Source organism: Phragmites australis, chromosome 13 (assembly GCF_958298935.1).
Source record: "Phragmites australis chromosome 13, lpPhrAust1.1, whole genome shotgun sequence".
Taxonomy (NCBI): domain Eukaryota; kingdom Viridiplantae; phylum Streptophyta; class Magnoliopsida; order Poales; family Poaceae; genus Phragmites; species Phragmites australis.
Genome location: NC_084933.1, coordinates 10,657,785 through 10,683,697, shown reverse-complemented (window position 1 = coordinate 10,683,697; position 25,913 = coordinate 10,657,785). Strand labels below are relative to the sequence as shown.

Genomic DNA, 25,913 nt, shown 5'->3' with positions numbered 1-25,913 from the left:
CCGGACGTCCGATATATAAGACGTTTTAACTACTCGTTGCAACATCAAAAACTGACGTGTGTAACATCTAAAAACAATATTTGCAACATCAAAAAATACACCAAAATAGCACACGGATCTGGACTAAAAATTATTCAATTGAGTTAATTCCTATATTTTGCATCTTCAATGTTTCAGATGTCCAAATTTAATGTTTCAGACATAATAGAAATTTGTTGCAGAAGTTATTTTTTTTGTTGCACTCGATTCATGCATCAAAATAGCACAAATATCCAGATCCGAAAAAAATTATCCATTTGAGTTAATTTCTATATTTTCGCATCTACAATATTTCATATATTTACATGTAATATTACAGACATTATAAAAATTTATTGTCACGGTTATTTTTTATGTTGCATTTAACATCCGATGTCCGATTTTTTATTTATCCTTAGAACTTTTGGAGCAGAGCATTACCGATACTTCTATCTATCCTTATCTCCTGCAGAGCTTCCGATTGTTTTTTAAACACTCTCTTTGGTGATTTTTGAGCCTTTTAGGGCACTTCTAAACTGAAGATCGATTCATCCATCCATCTCGGCGTGTAAAGAGAAAGGCCTAGCTCAGTGATCGATGATCTTTTACTTTTCCTTTTTTTAACAGGTCCCCCCTTTACTTTTCCTTTTTGCAGATCGATTTTTCATTTTTAACGCGTGCATTAACAACAGCGCGACGCAGCAGACGGAGGCCAACCAAAAGTCTCCTTTTTTTCTGTAAGCCAAACTTTAACCCTTTAGTGAAAATGCGTGCGATAGCTTCGCAGGCCTATCCAAAAACATGTAACTAAATGCTCATGGAAATTCATTTTTCATGAAAAACGTGGGTTCTTTTTTTATATAACAAAAGAAACATCAGTTTGCCCTGTATTTTTTGTGGGTCTAATCCTGAACAAGTGACGCAAAATGAACTCTTCCTGTCAACCTTAAAAGTCATTGTAAATTTCAACGTAAAGGTGGCACTAAGGGTAGTTTTACTTGCCATAAAATTAGGCGAGATAAACCGTGGTTCTGTCACTTAGGAAAACACAAACTAAGGCTAACTGGCTGCTCTTCTGCATTAGTTTATCCTAAGGAGAAGCATAGGCTCCCCAAACAGATTGCTCCTGAACCTTCTGTAAGCCATTCAACAAATTAAAGCCGAAAGTTATGATGATTAGCATGGCTCTAAGAAAATCTGCTATTGTTGAGGCAAAAGCCTTCTCTCACAGAGCCAAAATCAGGCACTGTTCAATCTTGTAGTGTAATCCTAATTCCTAAACTCTTTTTTTTTTTTTGGTTCTTCCTTGATGCATCAGCAGAACCCCTATCCTTTTCATTCAAGGAGGAAAAATAAGAACAGAAAGCATCGTAACCCGTCATGGTTAGAAAGAAAAACATAGCTCTCACTCTAGTCGGCCTGGGTTCCCACTGGGAGAAATAGACCTGCTTCAAATTAGAGAGAATAGCATCACGCTCACATGCAGAATAAAACATAAGCAGCACATGTTTCACACATCAAATACCCCTTACAGGTGTCAGCTCGACAGTAGAGTTGCAATCAGCTACTTATCTGATATAACTGAAAGTCCTGCCTGTCACAACAATAATTCTTGAAAGAAATGAGGGAACAAACATAATAGTCCATGAACAGTCAGATTGGCGAACAAAACTTATGGAAGAGCTCAAATATTATTACTAAAGGCAGGGCTAGTTTTGACAACAGGTACGACTACCTGCAAACTCTTTGAACAATTAGTGTACATGGCAAACTGCCCTGAAGCTTATCAAAGAATGGATTTTTGATGTGTAAGATTACAAGGGACAAAGGACACATACAAGCTGTTGTACAAAGAATCCTATCGAGCTAATTTGACTCAGGATGGTCGAAAACTCTACAGTGTGTGTTAACGAGGAGACCTCTCTAACCTGCCGATGTAATGTACAGAATTTGATGGCTTACTCACCAAGATGGAGGCGACATGTTCTCCTGTCGCCACAATTTAGAAGTTCAATGCTGTACTTGATGGAACTTCTAATTTTAAGTCATGATCCATCATCAGAATGGGTTTCATGCAATCCATCTTCAGGCATGTCAAATTCAACCAATGGCTTCAATTGTTTTCCAATAGCATCTTTCTGGAGCTTCATCTCTTCGATAACCATAGCCTCTGCTGCCTTACAAGATTGCTCATCACTAAAAGCAAGGGTCCATCTACCATCAACAAGATACTTCTTTGTCTTCCCTTTATATTTTTCAGTATCCAAAAAGGGAACTGAAGAAGGACGAATGCGTAAATGCAACCACTTTGCATGCTTTTCGTCTATTCTTGGCTGAAAGAAAGCAAAACCAAGAATGTGCACATCAGATGCATTACACTCGCAACAAAAATTATGTTTCAGTTCTGCCACAGTTCAACAAAACATAAGAGCAAAGAAACATAAGATGTTCCATGCCATCATGATACATACATCAGATCCAGCCAAAGGAGCAATGACGCGTACAATTCCACGTTCTTGCTTGAGAGGTAATTCTTCTAGAAGAAGAATCCACCCAGAAGTTCCTTTAGATATGGCTAAAAAGCAGAAGTGACGTTCTTTGCCCCTTTCAAACGCTATTCGACAAGGAACCGCATCAACTGCAAGAATAAAATGCCAAATAATTTAATGTATCAATGAATCTGGAGGAACTAACGCACACCAGAATAAAGACTTCCAACTAAACTCAGACCTAAGTTGATTTCAAGCCCAGGCTTGGGCACCGAACCATCAAAATCTGCAGCACTTGCTCTGGTATTTAAAGGCAAGTCCGTTGGAGAGTAAATAGGAGGCTGATCAGTGAAAGTTTCTCCAAGGCAGAAGAGTATAACTTGATGTTGTAGCACAAAATACTGCAGAAAAATCATCACAATTCAGCAAAACAAAAGAATAAGAAGGTGAAGAAATTAATTTCAAATATAAGGTAAAATTCAATAGGATCACTCATTTCATCTACAATTAAGCAGATAAGTCTAATCAACTTAACAAAGACCGAACCATCCCAAACAAAATTTAGAATACATAGTTTTCATTTTCACTTGATGACATTGTGCGTGTGTGTTCAAGAGCAAATTAATGGTTCTTCTGCAAGCATACAAGTATGACCAAGTGCATAATAGCAGCAACTTGTTCAACTGAGGTATTGTTGGAGCAGCTTTTACTACGATGGACCAGCTTTTTTGTACACTTCCGTAAATAGCTGATCTGTTCGAAGACAAAACATGTTCTTGCCTAAAACACAAATTCTGATATTTACCAGTCCATCAAACATACAAAAAGATAAATTTGAAAATTAATTGGTGATCTCACTATTGCTGAAAATAACATTAAAGAATGCAAAACAAAGACTATGCCCATCATTTTTTCCTTATTCTTCTAAAAAATGTCACTCTTACGAGGTCGATCGAGTCAAATAAATTAAAATCGCATAGTGCTCCTGCCCTTTTCCCTCAAATGCCTCTCTGCACGAACTCAACATCGTGCAAGCCACTACATCTTCCTCAGCACCACCTGTGGCCACCAGTGCCACCGCACTATATCATGCTATCATGCATCTACATCTGTCGTTAGGCTGTATCAGCCACCATGCCATCCCTGTGCCTCTCCACTATGACCAGGCCCACAGACAGCTGTGTAGGCGCAACTGCTGCAACACCACACATGCTATAATAGTCCGCAGCCACGTACTTTTACAACACAGCTACTGCCAAGCCATGTGTTAACATGAACCAGCCCATCAACCTGCCACGTTCCTGAACTACCACAATAAACCTGTCCGCCCTGTGCTTGCTACCTGCGAGTGCTAACACATCCGCCGCTGCCGACTTGCCATGTCTACATGCCAATGTAGCTCAGCCTTGCTGTCTGCCACACCAACCACCACCTACCACTATACAAATCTTTAAGGTAAGCAATGAAGTGCATTCAGTTGTAAATTCGACATTTTGGAATTGGCAAATAGACATTTTAAGTTGTTCTACCAGCACAATGGCATTTTAAAATTAAATTGATGACTCTTAACTAGTGGCTTAATCTCTATCAGCAAGTGGGGCCACTGATGGAACTTTCATCTACATATGAACAAGCACACCCACATACTCGAATCCTTGAAGATGGTGAGGTGTCCAACAGTAAAAAAGTGTTGGTCTCAAAAGTATTTTGCCACTGCCAACTAAACCATGAAATGTGTGTTGATACATTCTATTTTTACATGAACATTTTAGGGAGAGCCATCTGTTTCTGTACAAAAAATGATCTATGTTTCAAGATGAGCATAATCACATCATTATAAATATCCACACTGTATTTATATATATGTTGACTAAAAACTTTTTCAGTGGTCAACAGGAGTACAGGTTGGCAGTTTAGGAGTTAAAAAAATTTAGTAAGAGACATTAAAGGCCAGTATGATGATAATATAGAGCCTTCTTCTTCATATGTGTGCACAAGTCTAAAACCATCATTCAACAACAACAACAAAGTCTTTGTCCCAAGCAAGTTGGAGTAGATAAGAGATGAAACCCACAAGATCCAACTAAAAAGATGATGACGAAATAATAATGATAATAAGGGTACTAGTAATAGTAAAAAATAAAGTAACAACAGTATAAGGAGACTAAAGTATAAGTTATAGTTCTGGAACGTGAATTGCTAACTCCCACGAGCTTCTATCCATAGATAGTTCTTTGGAGATATTCCATTCCTTCAAATCTCTTTACACACTCCTCTCATGTTAAGTTTGGCCGACCCATGTCTCTCCATATTATTAGCGCGCCTCAGTATCCCGCTATACACAGGTGACTCTGGAGGTCTCCGTTGGATATATCTAAACTATCTCAACCGATGTTGGACAAGCTTTTTTTCAATTGGCACTACCCCTACACTATCACATATATCATCATTTTGGATCCGATTCTTTCTTATATGGCCACAAATCCATCGCAACATACACATCTCTGCTACACTTAACTATTAGACATGTCGCCTTTTAGTTGGCGAAATTCAATGCATATAACATCACAGCTTGAATTGCCGTCCTGTAGAACTTACCTTTCAGCTTTTATAGCACCCTCTTGTCACAGAGGATGCTAGAAGCTTGGCGCTATTTCATTCATTTGGCTATGATTCTATGACTAGCATCTTCATCGATATCATCATCCCTATGTAGCATCGATCCTAAATATCGAAAGGTATCTTTCATAGGAACCACCTCTCCACCGAGACTAACACCTTCTCCCTCATGCCTAGTATCACCAAAATCACACTTCATATACTTGATTTTGGTCCTACTAAGTCTAAAACCTTTCGATCCTAAAGTATACCTCCACAACTCCAATTTTCTATTAACTCCTATCCTACTCTCGTCAACTAGCACCACATCGTCAGCAAAGAACATACACCAAGGGATCTCCCTAAATGTCCCTTGTGACCTCATCTATCACCAAAGCAAATAAATAAAGGTTCAAAGCTGACCCTTAATGTAGTCCTATTTTAAACGGGAAATCATCGGTGACACCTTCACTTGTCCGAATACTTGTCACAATATTATTGTACATATCCTTGATGAGGGTAATGTACTTTGTTAGAACTTTGTGTTTCTTCAAGGCCCACCATATGACATTTCTTGGTATTTTGTCATAAGTCTTCTCCAAGTAAATGAATACCATGTGCAGGTATTTTTATTCCCTATATCTCTCGATAAGCTGCCTTATCAAGAAAATTGCTTTCATGGTCAACCTCCCAGATATGAAACCAAGTTGGTTTTTGGTAATGCCTATCATTCTTCTTAGACAATGCATAAGTCTAAAACCATCCTTCATAAAAAAAAAACCACAGGTGCATAATAATGTGAGCACATCCCTTTTAAGCTATTTATTTCATAATAATATGAGCACATCCCTTTTAAGCTGTTTATCTCATCGAAAACTCAAAATTGGCTACAACAGTTTAGGAGTAGTGTACCAGATGGGTGCTCAGAAGAATGAGTGCCAGGTAATCTCAAAGCATCAAATAAATAAAAAAGATTCCCCATGTTTTTAGTTGCACAACATGCAAGTTGCTCATTATTAATACAATTTTCAAAGAGTAAATTTCACAAACGTACAACTATTTGTACTTTTGTAACGCAAAAGTACAATTTTTTAGACCTATTTCACAAAACTACAACTACTTGTTCCCTTAGTAACGCAAAACTATAACTTTTTGGCCTGATCCCACCCGTCAGCCACACATTTTCAGCATAATGTGAAAAACGAGTAATGTGTGGCTGACAAGTGGGACCAGATCAAAAAATTATAGTTTTGTGTTACTAAGGGCACATGCAGTTGTAATTTTGTGAAATAAATCTCAGTAGTTGTAGTTTTGCGTTACAAAGACACAAATAGTTGTAGATTTGTAAAATTTATTCATTTTCAAAAGAAAAAAGTACAAATTACTCCCCTCAACTATTCCTAGTGTCCGGATGACCCCCAAACTTTAAAACCGTTTATTTAACCCCCCGAACTTTAAATACCGAATCACATAACCCCCTGAGGTGGTTTTTCTTGGTGGTTTTGCTGACGTAGCAGCGGTTTCACTGACGTGGCAACCCACGATGTCATTTTTGCTGACATGGTAGTGCACATGTAGCAAGCAAACCCACATTAACAGTTAACAAACAACCTTTTTTGCAATTTCTCTGGATTTTCCAGAAAAAACTAAACCTCAAATCTTTTTCTACTCAGATCTACATAGACACATAGATGAAAGTGGGGCCTGGACCCATGTTGACCTGATCCAAATTGTTGACCTAGTCAAAATCGAGTGAGAGGAGGGGAATGGCGGCAGCTGGCTCTAGAGCTCTTGCCGACGGCGAGCTAGGCTGTGGCTTGGCTGGAGGATGACACCACGACCTTCAGCACACGATGAGGAATCCGTTTAGAGTGGAGACAGCGATATGCAGTGGTGCAACTAGCTTGACAGTGGCCATGGCGAGCGGCAGAGCTAGGCCGACAACGGTATCGCACTGCGACGAGGGGGAGAGAAAGGGAAGGGGTGTCAGAGCTTCACCTAGGCTTGGGCGAGCTCATGTCAGGGTCGGCTTGGATAAGGGATAGCCAAAGTAGGACGATTGATGGAGGGGGTGGTGTCGAGCAGAGGGCTGCCGGCCGTGAGGAAGAAGGCGGCCACGCTGGTGGGCTTTGGTTGTTGACACAGCTTGGGAGGGTGGTGGACGAGCTTGCAACAGCCTGCTCTTCCGGATCCCGGCGAAGGACAACCAAGGGAGCCACTAGGACGTGGTCGGCGGCGTGATAACGCCGTGAAGCTGCTCTGCTTTGCGCTCTCGGTGGAGCTCAGCTGGAGAGAGCGTGAGAGAGCAGGGAGTAGGAATGAGGGAGAGGGCAGCTGGGTGCAAGGATAAGGCCGGAGGGGAAGAGAGGGGTTGGAGCGGAGCTCGACAGCTGCAAATGTGGAGGCTGGCAAACGGCGAGAGAGAGAAGAGAGAAATGACGTGGTAGTCATGTGGCAAAAACAGGTGACATGGCAGCCATGTCATCAAAACCGTTGTTGCAAACCTCCAGTGGGTTATGTGATCCGGTATATAAAGTTCAGGGGTTAAATAAACAGTTTTAAAGATGTTATCTGAACACTAGGAATAATTCAAGTGAGTAATTTGAACTTTTTCCTTTTCAAAACTACAGACATCTTTAGCATTTTTTCCCCAGTTATGAACCTGCATAACTTTTTCTTTATTTTAGTAGGTATATTCCAACATGCTGAATCATCACCAATACATATATACTGCTGGAATAGAACAAAACACCTCAACTCCATCCACACGTACCAAAAATTAAGCTCCTTATAAAAACAAGCAAACTGAAAAGCATTGTAAATAATGACAATGAAAACTGAGTATTGATTCTCACACACAGATAGTTTGCTATCCAGCCAAAATTTCAAGATGCAAAACATATCGAGCATGCAAGCTGGGAACAGTAATTCGAAATCTGTTCAGAACCTTGTTTGGGTCATAATTTAGCATCCAAATAGTTGGAACTTGGATTCAGGTAATACATGATTAATCTTATTCCGATGCACTCGGTCGGTACGGTCCCAATAATCCAAATAATGTTTGACCAAAGAAAACCAATACTGAAGTACACTCAAGTTCCATAGTCTCCTCAAGCAACCAAAATAGCATATGGCATTGAAAAACTGACCAAGCAATCCAGTCCCCCTTCTGTAATTCCACAAATACTGAACTCAAATGTGCAGCACCGTAAGCCATTTCAGCTCATAGTTCAGACAAGCTGACCTTCTACAACCCCTTTGTCTCTATGCCGGCATCAGAGGTTCTGTGTGAACGTGAGTCTTCCACCTTTCTGTTAGCATTGATATCTCCTTTCGCTCGGATGCTTGCGGGAATTAGATATCTCTATGTTCTCGGATATGCATGGAGGGTGTCCTAAGTATTCGGGTGGGTTTTAGGCTTGACAATCTTCACCTTCTTTTGTAGTTTTACAACTAGCAAGAGCAAAACACTGCATGTATAAAATATTTAGCATTCCAATCACCCGCTTTTGCCTAATAGGAAATAAAGAAAATCAAAATATTTCTGATCATTTGATGGGTGAACAAATTCATGTAGTCTCGTTCCTTTGTCATTCTAAAAATTGCATCAAAATCAAAAAAAATTATCCCTTGTCTCTATACAAGTCCACAGAATCTGGAACTTGAAATGGTCTTTGGTCAAACTGGATCAAGTGTACCAAGCGGCAGTGGCAATGTAGATGCTGGCTATGTGAGTATCTACTGCCACTGCAGGTAATGCTCAAAGCATTTTCATTGAGAACGCTGCAGTAGATAACAGTGCTGGGACCTCAAAAACAGCAGCCACGGGAGACAAACAGGGTAAAACTGAGAAGTTAAAAGGTTTGGAGCAATTCCCTACATCTCAGATTGAAAAGGGAAGGGAAGAAAAACAATGTGCTGACAACCATAGCAAAATTCTTCTGTCCAACTAGAACCATGACAAATTGCAACTATAACCGTTATACTCTGTCCGAGCTGAGAGCGCACAACGGAAGTAACTACTAACTAGAACCATGACAAATTGCAGAATGAACATCTAAGAGTCGAACGACTCCTTAACATAAAAATCGAAGGAACCAACTTAACAGATATGGCAGTGATGTAAACTCAATGTTGAAATCATCATATATAAATGTGCATTCAATTTTCATGAGCATGAGCACACCAAAGGGTTCATTGAATCTTTGTGCCCAAATTTCCTAGAGTCTAGCTCATGACTAGGTCGTGTATCGTAACTGTTAGATTGCATTGAGCAATCCTATATTTTCCTGGTGAAACTACCATAATTGTGTGTCACTTGCTCGATGATCAGAAAATCCAGAAACAAACATCAATATGCATGCATTTAGAAGCACAACATTCAGAAGCAAATCTACATCCATACATACCTTAATCAACTCATATATTTTCTCTGCGATAGCAATGGAAGAGTCACCTGAAAAACAATGCATATGGCACAGTACATCGTAAGTTTATAAGAATTTATCACGGACTAGTTGTAAACACAATTTGAGTTGAGGATAATATATAAAAGTCACATGAAGCATGATCAGTTAGTTCTAACCTCCAAATGAACTCAAATCCAAGGGTACAATAATAGACTTGGATTCTTTTGGTGGTGAAGATGCCTCAATTGCTAATTCCAAAGAAAAAAAACAAATATTAGGAAGGAATGCTATTTGCAGAACAGATAATAAACAGATAACATTCACATCAAGATTGAAATTTACCTTTCTTGCAATTCCTCCAAGCCTCTTTAACAATAGGAAGAAGCACGTCGCACCAGCATCCTCCAGATTCATCCGAAAGCTTTGCACTGCAATCCTTGTGTGAATCCTAGGAAGAACACTTTATAATCAGCAGGATGCAAACAAGAACACTCACATATCTATAACTTTGGCCAGGCTGATTCAATATATCAAGGTACTACATACCACATTTGAGAAAGGCATTAACCATAACCATGAGGCACTTCACTTCTTGCAAAATTGGTAAGGAAGGCAAATGAAAGAATGTGACAGTAGAAGAGATTATGCTTCATGCAAGGGGGGATAGCAATATGAAAAACCATATCTAACAGATTTCTACCTTTGATTTGTTGTTAACAGGTCTCTCAAACATGCATTTCATGACTATCAGAGAAAAATGCATCCAAAGTCCAAACATTAGCCTTAAGAGAATGCTTTGCTTCGATGCAAAGCAAGAACTAGCATCACCGCACCAATAACCCATTGAGACCATTAAAGCCATCCTGTATTTTGGTGATGTGGCCAATTCGAACTGATTACAAGAAAATTCTTCTCATAGCAATATTTCATAACTAGAAAAAAAAAATCGGAGTTTCTCCTTCTGGAAAGAAAAAATGGTTCTGGGTTCATGTAAAACATTACTTTGTCAGAAATAAAGAGAACCAAATTTCTACCCAACAGGTGTACCGTGTACCACTCCCCTTGCCCTAAGTCCATGTAAATACTAAATGCCAGTGTTACAGAAATACAAGCTCACATATCATGAGGAAGGAGACTGCTATTATCTCTTTTGAACCCCACTAAAAATATTACAGGAATTTAAATGCAGTATGGGTGTACCTTTAACCGTCTTAGATGAAAAGCAGTGAATTCATCCTCTCCGTGGGGCAGCAGTTGCCGGAAAAGCCAGCCACCAACCAAGCGAACATCTGCAGATACATTTGATCTGCAGAAAAGGGAGACTAACGCATCGAGCACCTATAAACAATCAGTGCACACATGGCAAAGAAAAAAGTAAGCATCCTCTAATATATCATAAAGCATGATTTACTCAAATAAAAGGCTTACAAAGCGAGGCTAATATTTAAATGTCAGTTTTTTAAAGTTGACAGCAGTGTAACACAATCGCCCAACAAATATGAACTAATAACTATAATTGAATATTAGTGACTAGATACAATACATCATCAATCATGTCCAGGAGAATAGCATTCATAACTCATGTAGGTCAGGATAAATCTAGAGTTGCAAAATATTCAAAATAACCTTTCGAGGTTGCAAGATAACCCTAAAAGAATCAAGACATGTGCTATACAGTTACACAGAAAGATCCAACATAGATGCCCACAGCGGTTAAAAAAAAATCACTGGATAAACTAATAGTTAATGTAGATGTGAAGTTGAAATAATTTGGAGATGCATCCTAGCAAACACCTAATATGTTACAAGCAGCAACTTGTATTCAATAGTAGCCCATGTGGGCAATATATAGAGTACATAAAGGAAACCCTAGACTAGGAGATTACCATAATACCCTTGACTATTATACCCTTAACACCCCCCCCCCCCCTCAAATGCAAGGCTATGTAATAGCATTGCATTTGTAAGAGGTGGCACTAAGTAATAAACTTAGACAATATAAAATTGATACATCCAAAAAATATTATCTCTTCAAAGCCGTCGTAGAGTGGAGTCTTGTAATCCTGTCGAATCAGGCCGAAGGAGTGCAAAACGAAGCACACGAGTAGAGTTGTAATGATGACAACAAAATAATGTCTTTGGTCAAGAATCGCAACAAAGCGACGACAAGTAGCAAGAAGACAAACGAAAATGTCACTAAAGGAAAATGTCACTAAAGCTACAGAAAGACCTAGATCACACTGTTGGATCAATAACGACGAAAAAGAAATCGATTAATTGACGATGGAATATGTGGACTCAGATGGCATAGATGAACTCCAAGAGAGAATAGACTTGGATGTGGACGCAGTAGAAAAAGATAAAAGCTAGACGCAAAATAAACTAGCAGCATAGCACCAAAGCACAACCTAGCACAGCAGCAGGACCAAATAGCACCGATATGAAGCCCAAAGCAAAGCCGTCCAGAACAGAGCAGAACCCCATCGTCCACATACAACAAAAGAGCATATATGACAAGCTAATGCAGATGTAGATGGCTAGCGCGGACAGCAACCTTTAGAAGAGGAAATACATCAACTAGCGCCATCTTAACGCCGTTGAGAACTTTAGTTGCAGACGGAATGTCCAGCATGTGCAGAATAACAGGATGGTCTGCACCCAGCATAACTCCCCTAGCAATCATGGGAACAAGCGCATATCCAATTTGTCATGTGGCGCCGGTGACGAGCATGTGAATCGGTTCCTTCACCCTCAGAGCGGGTTGAGGTGGGGAGAAGGTTCTGGAAGCGCAGCAGAGGAGGGCCAAAGGAAGCCCGACAGTCAAACGGTGGATGTCAAAGCCCAGGTGGTGGCCAGTGAGTCCAAGCCGAGCAACAAGCCCAGGCGGCGGATGGTGAAGCCCAGGTGGTGGCCGGTGAGTCCGAGCCGAGCAACAAGCTCGAGCAACTGATGAGTCAGACAGCGCGGCTTGGGCACGGCTCAGGCGGATCTGGCCGAGGCAGGGGCCGGGATGGTGCAGGAGCGGCTAATCGAGACAAGGTGGGCAAAGCAGGAGCCTTGACACGGGATGGAGCTGGATCTGGCACATCGGGGCGACGAGTCCGCGCGTTGTGAGGTAGCGGCGTCGCAGATCCGAGCGACGGCGCAGGAGGGCACGAGACTACGCGAGGAGGATGGCAGCAGAGGACGAAGCAGCGGCTTGGGGGAGGAAACCGACATGAAAGTGGAAATAGATCTAGATTTTTTTGGACGAGTTGTGCCCCGGGGAAAACCTAGCTCTAATACCATGTAAGGAATAGCAATTTGTATTCAATGGCAGCCCATGGACACAATGTATCAAGTACATAAAGAAAACCCTACATTAGGATATTAACATAATACCCTTGACCATTATACCCTTAACAACATACACTTTATTAAGGTGCCTAGAGTTGTTTGGCACCTTCTCTCAATGAACTCAATAAAGTAAAAGTATTCATGTATTCATAGAAAAGCAATTTAATTTATGACATCATGGTACACAAACAAAATAAACAAAAAGGATGACATCATCAATTCAAGAAAGAACTCTACAAATTGAGAATCGAACTGGTAATGTGCATGAGATTCAACAAATAAACCTGGTATATGTGAACTTTGGGAGTCATTTGTCGTGGATGATGACATTGTAGCCCATATTTATCCTGTTAAAGGCAAAATATAAAATAGTCCATTATATACCACTGTAACAAGGATATAAGGACAGTAAATGATAATTAGCAAGAAAGAAACTAAAAAGTTACTGCTATTATTCCACTGATGAAATCAAATTAATAAGTAATTTTCAAAGAAATCTACTCATGTGGTCTATATCATCGCAGAATTACACTTTTTGTAACATATTTCACAAAACCACAATGTTTTCCGTTAGTTTGGACGTCAACTGATATCTTGTGCGCACACATATGATACAATTAATTCGAGAGCTCCATTCCCTTTAAGATGTCATAGAAGGCGCGCAATGAACCTTTTAAAAACTTTTACCACTAATATGCAGATTATGTAGCCTGTAATGGACCATGTGGATGTCCTAAACGACAAGAGTATGAAGAAGTGGGAAATTACAGCATGTCCAAAATTATATCCTATCAAATGTGAGGTGAAAGAACAGCATTGTACCTGAAGCTTCCTTACATAAATATCAAAATCACTGCAAATGCTATCATCAGTGAGACCGCTACTGGATGAAAATAACCGTCTTTCAGCAAGGTCTTCACCTACTAAAGCTTGCTAGAGGTAGAGAAGAAAGGTGTCAGGAAATTGAAGTAAAACATAGCACCATGATCAAGTTTTGAATATAATGAAGGTAATACCGTGACATACAACTAGACCAGTGAACAGTAGCAGGTGACTGCATACCGGTGGAGACCAGTAAATATATCAATCCGATTATTTTAACCCTTGATTGTGATTATTTATACTAGCAGCCTTATGTGACTAGAGTATAGTAGCTACCATGCTTTTTAAGGCGTCCCCTAGGTGTCGAGGCGAGCTGCGATTCTAGGCGTCGGCGTCACCTAGCCAAAAGAGGGGAGAGAGAGGGAAGGAAGGGGCACGGAGAAGAGAGGAAGAGCGGGAGGGGAACTAGGGAACTAGCAGGTGGCCCAACTCTCCCTCTGCCTTCCCCATACTCGCTGGATCCAGTGTGGTGGACGGCGCAGCTCTACCCCCACTCAACTGTGGCACCGGCGATCTGGAGGGTGGTGGCGTAGGGGAAGGGGATGATTCAGGCTCGGTGGAGACGCTTGGGGGAGGCGGTGCTCACCACTCGTCGCGGGGATGGTGGCGTCCGGGACTCGGGAGGCAGCATGTAGTGGAGGGCATCAAGAGATGGGCACGTGAGGGGAGGGGGAGGGGAGGGGACGAGGGGTGCTTTATGGGCTGGCTTGGATTGGGCTTTAGTAGGCTATGGGCTGACTGCTTGTTGTGGTTGTGGCCTATTGATGATCTTATTTTTTCTTTCTTTTCTCTAATATATGTGTGAGTATGGCATCCGCCTCACCTTAAGCACCGAGGCAATAAGAATGGGGTAGGTCGCCACGTCTCGCCTTAACGCCTTAAGAACCCAGGTAGCTACTGGAAAATATAAATATAATAGCATGATAACCATTTACATAGACATCTAGAAACAAGATTTATGAATTTTGCACGTGCTAACAGCAGTGGTCTATTAATGTAGAAAATATTGGTGAACTCAACACTCAATCCACGACATAAGAGAAACCGACCTAGTAAAAGAACTGCTGTTTCTCTTGGAGCAGACAGTACTTACTAACAGAAGCTTCTTATGCTGCTTTCTTTGAGGAAGTATTCCAAGTGCATCCAGCATTGACTCATCAAGTTCTATAAAGCCCACATGTACTTGAATTATTTTCTGGAAAGTCACAGTGAGAACGATAACCATATGAGAAACTGTCAAACACACCTTTCGTCTGCAACAATGTAGCAAATAAGCACAATGAACCCAAAGCTTGTGAATCATCTCCGCATGTGATATAGGACAGCAAGTATTCCCTGAAATAAGGGATGGAGTCATCACTCATGTACAATCATCTAAACTGTGAACTGTGGTAAGCAATACTTCAACATATAAACAATATGCAGCTTTCAAAGCATTTCAAAATAATCCTGACATGTGGAAAGTCTGACAACCAGGGAAACTATTATAAAAACAATAAAGATATACAATGAGCTGGTTCACAACTTTATAATAATCCTGACATAAAGAAGCAATCGGTGCTTTACAGCTATTGCATGTTTGGACATGTTATATGCTCCCACGAGACCAAGATAATAACCAATATGATACCATGTAAAGCACATTATATAAAAACATGCATAATGTTATCTCTGTTCCATAAGGCAACTACCCCGATAGTTAAACAAAGAAGCACTAATAAGCAATGCGATTGATGAATTTGCATAATAAAAGCGAATTCAGCAACAGTAACATACCTCGGTGTGTTACCTTGGCAGCAATCACTTGGCGACGAATGCTCTGGCAAGCATTGCCTATTCGGCTTGTCCTCATCTGATTGCTCAACAGCAGAAGCACTGCTGCACCGATTCTCAGATATGCAATTATCATGCTCAGAGTTACAACCATTAGGTGTCTCTTGCTTACTATCAGCGCAATCAGGTTGATGAAAAAGAGCAGTAGCTACAGTACTTGCCATATCTTTGTTCTTAAAAATGTGGAGTATACAGCAAAGCAAATACATGGAAGTAGTGACGCTTATGCCCAAATCCTAGAGAAGAGAAAAAAAATAATGTAATAAGTTATACGAAATAATAAGCTGAGGCACAATAATGTGAAATACTGTGGAAAAATATTTTTCAGCACACTTACTGTGCTCTGCCTCTGCAATGATGGGAGTAAGAGTCGAAATACCAAAACTTGTAAGATATTTTCAGTGATGAACCTTTCAAGGTCAGGAATACCAGAAGACATAACATCACTGAAATAATACAGTGTATCTTCAATTTGCACAATCGCATCTTCAACAGAGGCCATTGGCGGAGAAGAATTTGCATTTCTGAAAAAAAAAATAGAATAAGAATATGAATTGTTTTCTAAAATTTATCCTAAAGCCATACTTGTGCTACAAAGTTACCGTGAAGAACGCACAACCAACTTATCCAAGTCAATGCACTGCTTCTGAAAATGCTGGATCATGTCTGAAAAATAATCGGACAGCAGCACACGGGAAACAAATCTGTTAACAGATTCATCTCCAACTGAAAACAGAGAATTGTCCAATAAGCAACGGTACAAGTACAGGACACAAACAGTCATAATGGTAAAATGTGCCACCAAGGGCTTACCAACTTACCATGATAGACATTGAGTGTCAAGGTACGTATCGCAACTTGAATCATGCTATCCTCGTGAAAAGCAAACTTTAAGGCCTCAACGTAAAGAGGAAAGGAAGTGATCTCATCCTGCTTACAATACTGACAAAGTTAGTACAGAAGGCATTTCTAATTCATAAGAAACATGCAAATCTCAGTTAGTCCCAACTTTTAGGGTGGCTTTGAGTAGGGGATGGGACATTAAAAATAACCATCAGAGCAAATCAACTATCGATCTTCAGAAAAATCTTTTATTTCAATTAAGGACAATACTCTCCCAGCTAAACGGGTGGGAACCTGGTCACCAAACCTTTTTTTTCTTTTGCCTCCGCTAAATATTTTTCTTGTGCTCTTGGAACTGATGGTACTTTTATTTTATTTTTTCATCGAGTTTTCTTTACCAATTGGCTTAAGGGGAGAAAATCCTAAAATTCGTTCTGCCAAAAGAAAAAAGAAATCCCACCATGCTCCCATGGCTCGCACTTAACCATGGTGATGGGAAGTCATCCCTTTCAGAACGAAGCTGTGCTTTTTTTCAGAACTATTTGTCCTTAAAATGTAATGGAATACTTTTGTATGAGATCCTTGGCCTCAATGACATGCCAACAAGGACCATCCAATTTTCGCGGTTCAATTTGGCCAATCGGTTAGCACCAATGTTATCCTCCATAGTTTCGCCTAATCAAAGTGCTTTTGTTCGGGGGAGGTGTATTCATTATAATTTTCTTTTAGTCCAACAAACTGCTAAGTGTTTGCATAGGCACAAGGAGCCTCACCTTCTTCTCAAATTGGATATTTCTAAAGCCTTTGGTTCGGTCTCATGGCCCTTTCTTTTGGAGGTTCTTAGGAGTTTGGGTTTTAGTCGTCGTTGGTGTAATCTCTTATGCAGTTTGCTTTCCTCTTCTCGTGTGCTGTTAAATGGGGAACCGGGAGAGCATATTAGGCATCAGCGAGGGCTCAGGTAGGGCGACTCCCCCCCCCCCCCTCCCCAATGTTTTTTTCTTTTAATAATTGATGTGCTGAATTCTTAATATCCCGTGCTTCTCATAACGGTATGTTGCATCCGTTGTCAGCTCATGGGCTTCAACACCGAGTTTCTTTATATGCTAATGATGTGGTGCTCTTTATCAAGCTGGTCACCGAGGATTTGGAACTCATCAAGGGTTAGATTTTTGAGGTTGCCTCAGGTCTTAAGACCAATATTCTCAAATACTCTGTTACACCTATTTAATGTTGGGAAAAAGATTTGGCCATCATTTAGGACCTTCAACCTTGTGAAATGAAAAACTTCCCTTGTTCTTATCTAGGTTTACCATTGTCGGTTAGGAAATTAACTAAATCTATGTTGCAACCTCTTGTTGACAAGGTGGCTGCTCACCTTCCGAATTGGAAAGCTTCTCTAATGAACAGAGCTGAGAGATTATTGATGGTTTGTGTTGTTCTAACGGCAACTCCCATTTATCAAATGATTGCTATGGATCTTCCTAAGTGGATCCTTAAGGCAATTGATAAAGTGAGATGAGGTTTTCTTTGGAAGGGTTGAGAACAAGCAAGAGGAGGGAATTGTTTAGTTTCGTGGCAAAGGTTTTGTAGGCCTCTTCAGTATTGTGGCCTTGGCATTCATGATTTATCGACTCTTGGTTGGGCTCTTTGCATGAGGTGCCTTTGGATTCAAAAAATTGGGCCTTCAAGACCTTGGTCTGGGTTGCCGGTCCAAGTTCATCCCAATACGTCGTGGTGACCTTAGTTGGCGATGGCTCTAATACTAGATTTCGGTCGGATCATTGAAGAATTGGTCCTCATCTCTTTGCACTACTTCCTAGCAGAATTGTTAAACAAAGGACGGTGGCAGAAGCTTTAACCAACCTCGTTTGGGTGTTGAATACAAAGAGGGTGCTCTCAGTTTAGGCTATTTGTGAGTATCTCCATATTTGGGACTTGCTTGATGGTCTGATTCTTCAACAAGGTGTGCAAGATCAGCATATTTGGAAGTTGTCAGGCTCGGGAGTTTATTCCAGCATGTCATCCTACAATACATTTTTCGTTGCTTCTATTAGGTTTTCTCCCTGGAAATGAATTTGGAAATCTTGGTCGCCTCTGTGTTGCAAGTTCTTCTTGTGGCTTGCAATCCTTAATCGGTGTTGGACTGTTGATAGATTGGCTAAATGGGGTCTACCTCACTCTCCTTGCCCTTTCTGTGATCAGGTTGAAGAGACCATTCAGCATTTGCTAGTTTCTTGTGCGGTTGCTAGGCAGATTTGGTTCAGCATTCTTCAGCAGGTCAGTCTACAGGCGGTTGCTCCACAGCCAAACATTTCAGTTTTCTCAAGTTAATGGTGCCAGGCGCTGAAGCAAGTAGACAAACAGCTCAAGAAGGGTCTGAATTCTCTTATTATCTTAGTCGCTTGGGAAATCTGGAAGCATCAAAATGATTGTGTATTCAATGGAGCTTCCCCTGATTTCGAGTTGGTGGTTCATGCTGTGGCTGTGCAAGGATCTCTTTGGAGTGCGGCTGGAGCCTCGGGCCTTCAGGCTATTTTGGCTGGGTGGGTTTTCATTTTTATCTGGTCCTTGTCTGTTTCTTGTGTTGTTGTTTTCTTTTTGTTGTGTGTTTTGTGTTGTTTGTGTTGGTTGTACTGTGTTTCCTCTTCTTAAATGAAACGACACGCAGCTCTCCTGCGAGTTAATTTGATGAAGCTGCATCCCATCTGAGGAATCATAATTTTGAAATTTGATGTACTACTGTTATTCTGCACATAAACCAAACCAGGAAGTATCGAAGAAAATAGAATTGAAATTTAGAACAGAGATCCAAACAGAAGAGGCAAGGAACAAGACAGTGTTTTTGTCTGCCCAGAAGTGCAGAAGAGGGAAATAGATATGTACATTTTTCGTCTTCACAAGCAAAGAAACCGTATTCTTGTTCAACTTCCCACTTATTGCCCTTCATAAAACGATAACAGGTAAGCCAATACATAATAATAATCAGTGCTAAAATAATAAATGGTGAATACAGTTTAAGGCAGGCATTACAAACCGTAGAAAGGATATGTAGTACGAAAGCATCTCATCAATTCGAAAATCGAAAGGGTATGTTATCAAGAAGTTGATGTGCTCATTGCTAAAAATATAGTCTGCAGAAAACATAACCACTTGCAGATTAGACCCTTCAACTATCCACATTGCATCAATAGGATGGGTACTGCAATATTGGAGAACTTACAAATTGAATGTTCATTTCTTAAATTTTGGATCATGATACCCATTGTCTGTAGCAACTGGAGTGACACTCTTGACAACTTAGAAATCCTCAATATACGAGCAAATTCACCCATGATCTGTTTCTCCATAAAAAATCTGAAAGAGATATCAATTAGATAAATAGGTTCACAGCTAGTTTCGTACAACCCTCGGTTCTTTAAAACTTACTCAAAAAAAGAGGGATCATGCTGGTCACCATATATCATCAGTTCTGCAATTGATCTCAATGCTTCAATCACAAAATCCTGTAATATCAGTGCTAATGGATCAACTATAAAGTCCTGAAATTCAAAAATATAAGGATTGTCAAATACTCCTACCTTATTAGCTTCATTGACAGCATGAACCTTTTGTAGCTGATCTGTTAGATACCTGCAGCAAGAGACCTGTCTTAGCACGTTATACAAAACAATTAGAGGCATGAAGAAATAGAAATTCGCATGCATAACATCAATCTCTCCTACTTAAAAAGTCAGTAGTTTTCCTTCCTCCCGCGTCAAAGATTTTCTTCCACTCGCTCCCTCTCCCTCATGATCCTAAGCGCCGACATGTGGGGTCCCGTCCCGTGCGCATCCCATTCAGCCCGTTTCCTCGCATGATATTCGCGTTCCTCTCGATCCCTATCCCGCTCGTCCTCATCCCTTCCCCACGTGACAGCTCTCCTCTCTCTTGCCCTCACTTCGGCCTCTGCTCCTCCTCCGACGCCCGGGCCGAGAGGGAACCCCGTCGCCTTTCGCGATGCCAGATTTTGTGGCTAGAGTGTCATCACGACACCACCACCGCCGCTTCCATACCTGCACGCAGGACCTTGCGAGGGCAGACCTGAGGAGCTGGGAACCCACAGGTCACCCCCGAGAGGCAGGAGGAGTGGGCGCGATTGGAGCAGCAGCTCGAGAGGAACACACGCGACGTGCTGAGGAATGCCTATGATGTACAGCTACAGTAGGCCGAGCGGCTGCGCAAGGCAGAGGCGCGCGCCAAGGCCGCCCACATCAACAACGGGGAGCGCAAGGACGCCACCGCCCAGACCCATTGCCAAGCGGCGTGAGTTCGAGGAACACTTCTGCCATGCACCGGTAATTTCCCTTCCCATTCCCTCTCCAACTCAATCTTCCCTCCACTAGTGTTAACCCTTCATCTTGCACAAAACTTGTTCAACGAATTGCCTGGTCCAATTAAACTAGTTCAGTTGGTAGTCTCACTATTTTCTAGCTTATCGTATGAGTCTATTGGAGCCTTTGTAGTTTACAAGATTGTATCAAACCTTTTTAGTTAAGAATTTGGTAACAGGGTCACCACTTCCATTAAAATGATGAAATACGTGATGTGTATGTGTGCCCCCAGGGGGGTATGTTGGTTTATGTGTATGAGCACAGGCAGAGGCTCTATGTGGATTGCTCAAGACGATCTTCAAAAGGAGATTTGGAGGCTATAATAGTCACCAAATTCTCGGGTCAATAGGGTCGAGGAACGAGGTACGCTACTTGTGAAAGATTTTGGCAAGGCGATAACCAAATTGTTCTCGCGTTCCCGAAACTAGGACGATGTTCCCGGGACGAGGAACACGGCATGGTTCCACGTTCCCGGTGACTATGGGCTATATATCACCAATAATACACCTCTTTCAGGATCATGCAGTTAAGGTCAGTTGAATTTTTGTTAATTTGACACTATTGTGCTTCCTTGTGCCGTTGTGTGATGGGAAAAAGGTATAAAGTTGTTTTATCAGATCAAAATTTTGGGAAAGAATGTAGTTTTATTGTAAATGTTTCTCCTCGATATTCAGATGCATAGATATTTTTTTTCCTGTTGTCATGGCCGTATGTGCAGGATTGTATATTATGCATCTTTCATTTATATGTAGTTTTTCTTTCTATAAGAAAAATCTATAAGCTACTTATGTTGCTTTTTTACATCATTCTCACAATGACTATATCAACTGAAGTTGCAGAGATCACCATCCTCTCCGGCCTCACTATGAACAACCACATCCTCATCGGCAAGATCGGCTTGGGCAAGATAGCCATCATGGAGGGCCATGTGAGGCAACACACTCAGCCTCCCGGTGCGCCCACACCCTCTGATCACAACTTCCTCGTCCTCCTTCATTAATCAATCTTCCATTCTTTACTGCCACAAAGGTAAATCTAATTATTTCTCTCAATACTTGCAGGTCCACAAGAGCATCAACGCTGGCCTAGGGTCTGGGCTCATACCCCTACATGGAGCAGAACAACATCATGTGGTTCTATCTCATGGCCGAGGATGAGTACAGCTGGACAACGACTTGCTGAAGCGGCAACGAGATCGATGGACCATTGTTTGTCACCGTGTATGACACCAGGCTCAGGTCTCTCTTCAATGGTAAATGTTGAGCCTTTTCCCTTAATCATGATGCTTCTTTCACTGGTCTAGCTCATTGCGCATTCAATATCATTCATTGGTAGCACTGTAGGTTCCTTGTAGGTTTGAATGTGCATGTACGATGTTCTGGTAGAGTACCTCATGGAACCTACTCGTGCCTCTTACGATATTTTTGCCTTCATCTGCTTTGGATTTGAGTGAAACTTTGCTTGTTGAATTTAGAACTATGATGAAGGTGCTAATTTGAAGTTGGCTCATATGTTGGTGTTCATATGCCTACTTCAGTTTATCTCATATTTACACTATTTCTTCAGTTTAGCTCATATGCGTACCTTAATGGTTGACATCCAAGTATAATGATCTCAATATGGTTGTTCTTGTGTTCGTTTCCAGGCCAGAGCAAGAAATTACACTCCACCCAGAAATAAAATAAATAGCAAAAGCAAAGTTGCAGGTTACTGATGAACCTTGTTCAATACACTAGTGTGAGTATGACATACTTCAACATTTGGAGCAATTAGCCACAAGCTACTTTATGCAACACATTGATAATGGTGCTACGAAACATATATTGTTGAAATGAAGAAATATTGATAGATTTCTTTAATGCACTTGGGACTTATCATTAAGCTAGTTTCCTTCTTCTATGCGAGATTGGGTGTGAGAACATTACATGAGTTATGATTTGGCATATGATTCTAGGATTTTTGAGACATGGATTCCTAGGTGATGTAATCTTGGCAGATAGTGCAAAATACTGCTTTTTCTATGATAACCATTCTCAAACTCAGCCTGAGTTTTCTCACATATATTGGCACTTGAATTTGTTCTGGCCGCTAGTTTATATTATTTAGCTTTGCAACAAAGATTTTATGTCTTCTGGCCAAGAAAACACCATTTTTGGCTTTTGTCTAACAAACATGGTCCTTATTAATTTTCTTTTTGTAGATGTGCAAAATGTTGCAGCTTAGCAAGGAGGTGACATCATGACCCTTTAGTGCCTGAAGCAGGGAGGTGGATTGTTGAAGCCTACACTATGGTAGTAGCCAGGATCAAATAGATTGATGGAGTGTGGAAAAGAATCGAAATACGTTATTTGTCCTATTAGGTTACCACGAAGTTATTTTAGGCATTGAAGGCCTTTTGGTTTACCAATTTAATGGATTGTTGGTACATTCTGTGGCCATATAAATTGGTTTATGACCTTAATTAAGAGTTATCTCAAACATTATGTTTTTAGTGTATATTTTATTTCGTTATCTTTTGATAGGTCAATGCATTACTTCTTTGTTTCAATTTGAGTGGATGCAAATAACAATAAACCATCTTAACCCATATCACTTAGGGAGACATTAGTTGTCATCTTTTGATTTGTTTGTTTGCATCATGTACGAAGTAAAATTATTGATATCAAATATTTGGGAACCGTTGCAACGCATGGGTACCTTCCTAGTACAAAATCAAGCCGCAAAAACTTTTTGACATCATCACATTAAGGAAAAAGAACAGTAGAAATGAAATTAGGTGTTTGGTTTTCCAAAAATTGAAACTAACCACAAGAGATACTAAACTTGCAGGCATATTTGAATAAAGACTATCGTTGCTGATCAAAATACACTATAAAGCTTGTGCACTCCTTATGTGTTAATTTTTTATGCTCCCATCATCTTAGCAATGCTTGTACATTTACTTAGGAGTCGTGTTTCAAAATATCTGTCCAGTGAGAAAAGAAAGAGTGTAGTTTTTGCAATATTTCCACTATCTACCATACATTAATAAAGTGAAAGAGTATAAGTGTAATTTAATACAGGCATGCGCAGTCATCGCATCAACTTTTTCTTATATTTAGTTTCTTCTTGGTCTGTGTGAATGATGCTTACAGAGAAATACTTGGAAACAGGGGGGAAGCATATAACTAAATAATTAGATGTTTCGTAGACAAAACAACCAACAAAATTCAGAAAGAGGGACTTTATTGTGACTAATCCCCTGATCTCTAACTTCCACAGTATTTTTAACATATGATCCCCTTGATTTTCCCTATTTATTTGTAAATGGAAAATACAAACAAAAAAGTTGTATGAAAAGATTCCAACCATCAAAGAGAAAACAGGAAAGTGTGATCATTTAAACCATTGCAGTACATAGTATCATGCCATTAGGGAGGGTTTGGAATACAGAAAGCCTAAACAATCTCTATTCTACGAGAAATCATCAAGCCTCCACAATCTGTATTCTACAAAAAATCATCTAGCCTCCAATTTTCTTTACTCTACGAGAAATCATCTGGTTAAGTTGGAAGAGTTTAACACTTTCTTGACTCTTGATTCATCAAGCAAGCACATATAATACTTCAAGTAATGCATATGATGGCATTACTGTACCAGTGTCATAGCACTAAACCAAGCTAGTATCTGCTGACAAAAAATCGAAGCTGAACTACGTGCCAACCTTGCATATTATGCAAACATCAACCCTATTTAATACGAAATTCAGAAGCAGTAACCTCCCAAGTAACCTCCCGGTTCTCCCAGACCGGCGCGACAAACAAACCAATTCTGCCGGAGCGGCTGCGCAGATCTCGGCGCGGCGCCCTCCGGAAACCTAACTACCGCGTCGGGCCGGACCCGGGGCAGGACAGGGCAAGGGGGAGGAGGGGGGCCCCCGGGGGGGGGGGGGACGGGCTCACCGGAGCTCCTCGAGGGAGAAGCGGTTCCTCGTGCGCCAGAAGAGCCACATGTCGGCGAATCCGCCTCGCCCCGTGGCGTCGGCGCGGGGGCGGTGGTCGAGCTCGGACTCGGAGGCGCACGAGGCGGAGCGGCCGGGGCGCGCGGCGGATCCCTCACCGCGCTGCTGCGCGGCCCACCACGCTGCCTCCGCTGGAGGGGGAGCGCATCGCATCCGCGGCGGCGGCGAGCGCCGGCGGCCGGTGGGGAAGGGGGATCGGGGGCGGGCTCGCTTTTTGCCTTTTCGCTTCTCTTTCTTTTTTTCTCTCGGCTTCTCCTCGTCGTTGGGTTTCGCGATCCTTTTCGCCGCCCACCGGGTTGTTGCTCCGTTCGGTCGTGACTTGCCGCGCTGGCCACCGCTGGAGCAACTGTAATGGGGCCAAACGGAGGTTGCGTTTTCCTTTTCGGCTCCGGTTACGATGTGTGTTCGGCAACAGTAGATCGTTGACAGCAACCGACTGCTATAATATGCAATGTCATAGGTGAGCTGGTGAAAATATAGTCTATTTAAGTTTCTCTGAAAATAAAAGGTGGCCATACATCTTTCTAGTGCTTGCGAAATATTGTTGGGCGGGATTTTAATGTGCCAACTCATGATAGAAAAACCAGGCCCACGCCAGGTTGCCAGAACTGAAGTCAGATATTGCAGGATCACACGGAAAAAACATTATTGATCGTCTTTGCTAAATTATGCATGACTATTGTATAGTTTTCAAAAAAAAATTACTTTGTAGATTTTACTGGTAGAATATGATAGTGAGGAACTTTTTATTATTCAAGCTCTTTTACCAGTATTTCAGAAGCTACCAAGGTTTTTTCTTTGTTGAAATCTATCAATTTGACATGCAGCATATCATTGGCAGGGATGATTAGCTGGCAAAAGAAGTGTATTTTTCTTGGAAATCAATCATAGATCCTTGTAGTGTTCGTGGAATAATGTTTTGTTGAATTTTAATTGAGTCAACTCATAGTGGAGAAATAGCCACAATAAAGATTTTTATGAGAATTATTAGAATTTAGTTCAAATTTAAACTGACCATGTGAAGGTCGATATAAACACTCACGATAAGAAAATACCCTATGTCATAACAAGATTTATTTAATGAAAACCTCAACAACATTTCATAGTTGATTAAGGGGCAATGTTCCACCACATT

At 41.0% G+C, this 25,913-nt stretch overlaps 1 protein-coding gene across 2 annotated transcripts; it reads right to left on the bottom strand.

The window, feature by feature from the left end:
- Window positions 1-1,690: 1,690 nt before the first annotated feature.
- Window positions 1,691-25,170, bottom strand: LOC133888515 (protein TRANSPARENT TESTA 9-like). 2 transcript variants are annotated; one of them, XM_062328791.1, is made up of 21 exons: window positions 24,720-25,170; window positions 19,987-20,038; window positions 19,835-19,911; window positions 19,629-19,762; window positions 19,443-19,539; window positions 19,292-19,349; window positions 16,387-16,495; window positions 16,168-16,291; window positions 15,903-16,089; window positions 15,509-15,801; window positions 14,979-15,067; window positions 14,826-14,896; window positions 13,673-13,783; window positions 13,135-13,197; window positions 10,715-10,852; window positions 9,857-9,962; window positions 9,691-9,762; window positions 9,515-9,561; window positions 2,749-2,908; window positions 2,490-2,656; window positions 1,691-2,351 (listed from the first exon to the last, which is right to left on the bottom strand). In XM_062328791.1, exons 1-21 carry the CDS (start codon window positions 24,929-24,931, stop codon window positions 2,064-2,066), a joined length of 2,655 nt encoding a protein of 884 aa, XP_062184775.1. In that variant the 5' UTR covers window positions 24,932-25,170; the 3' UTR covers window positions 1,691-2,063. The 2 variants fall into 2 exon arrangements, with proteins under 2 accessions (XP_062184775.1, XP_062184774.1); XM_062328790.1 differs by lacking the exon at window positions 24,720-25,170 and adding an exon at window positions 20,131-23,438.
- Between the last annotated feature and the right edge of the window lie 743 nt (window positions 25,171-25,913).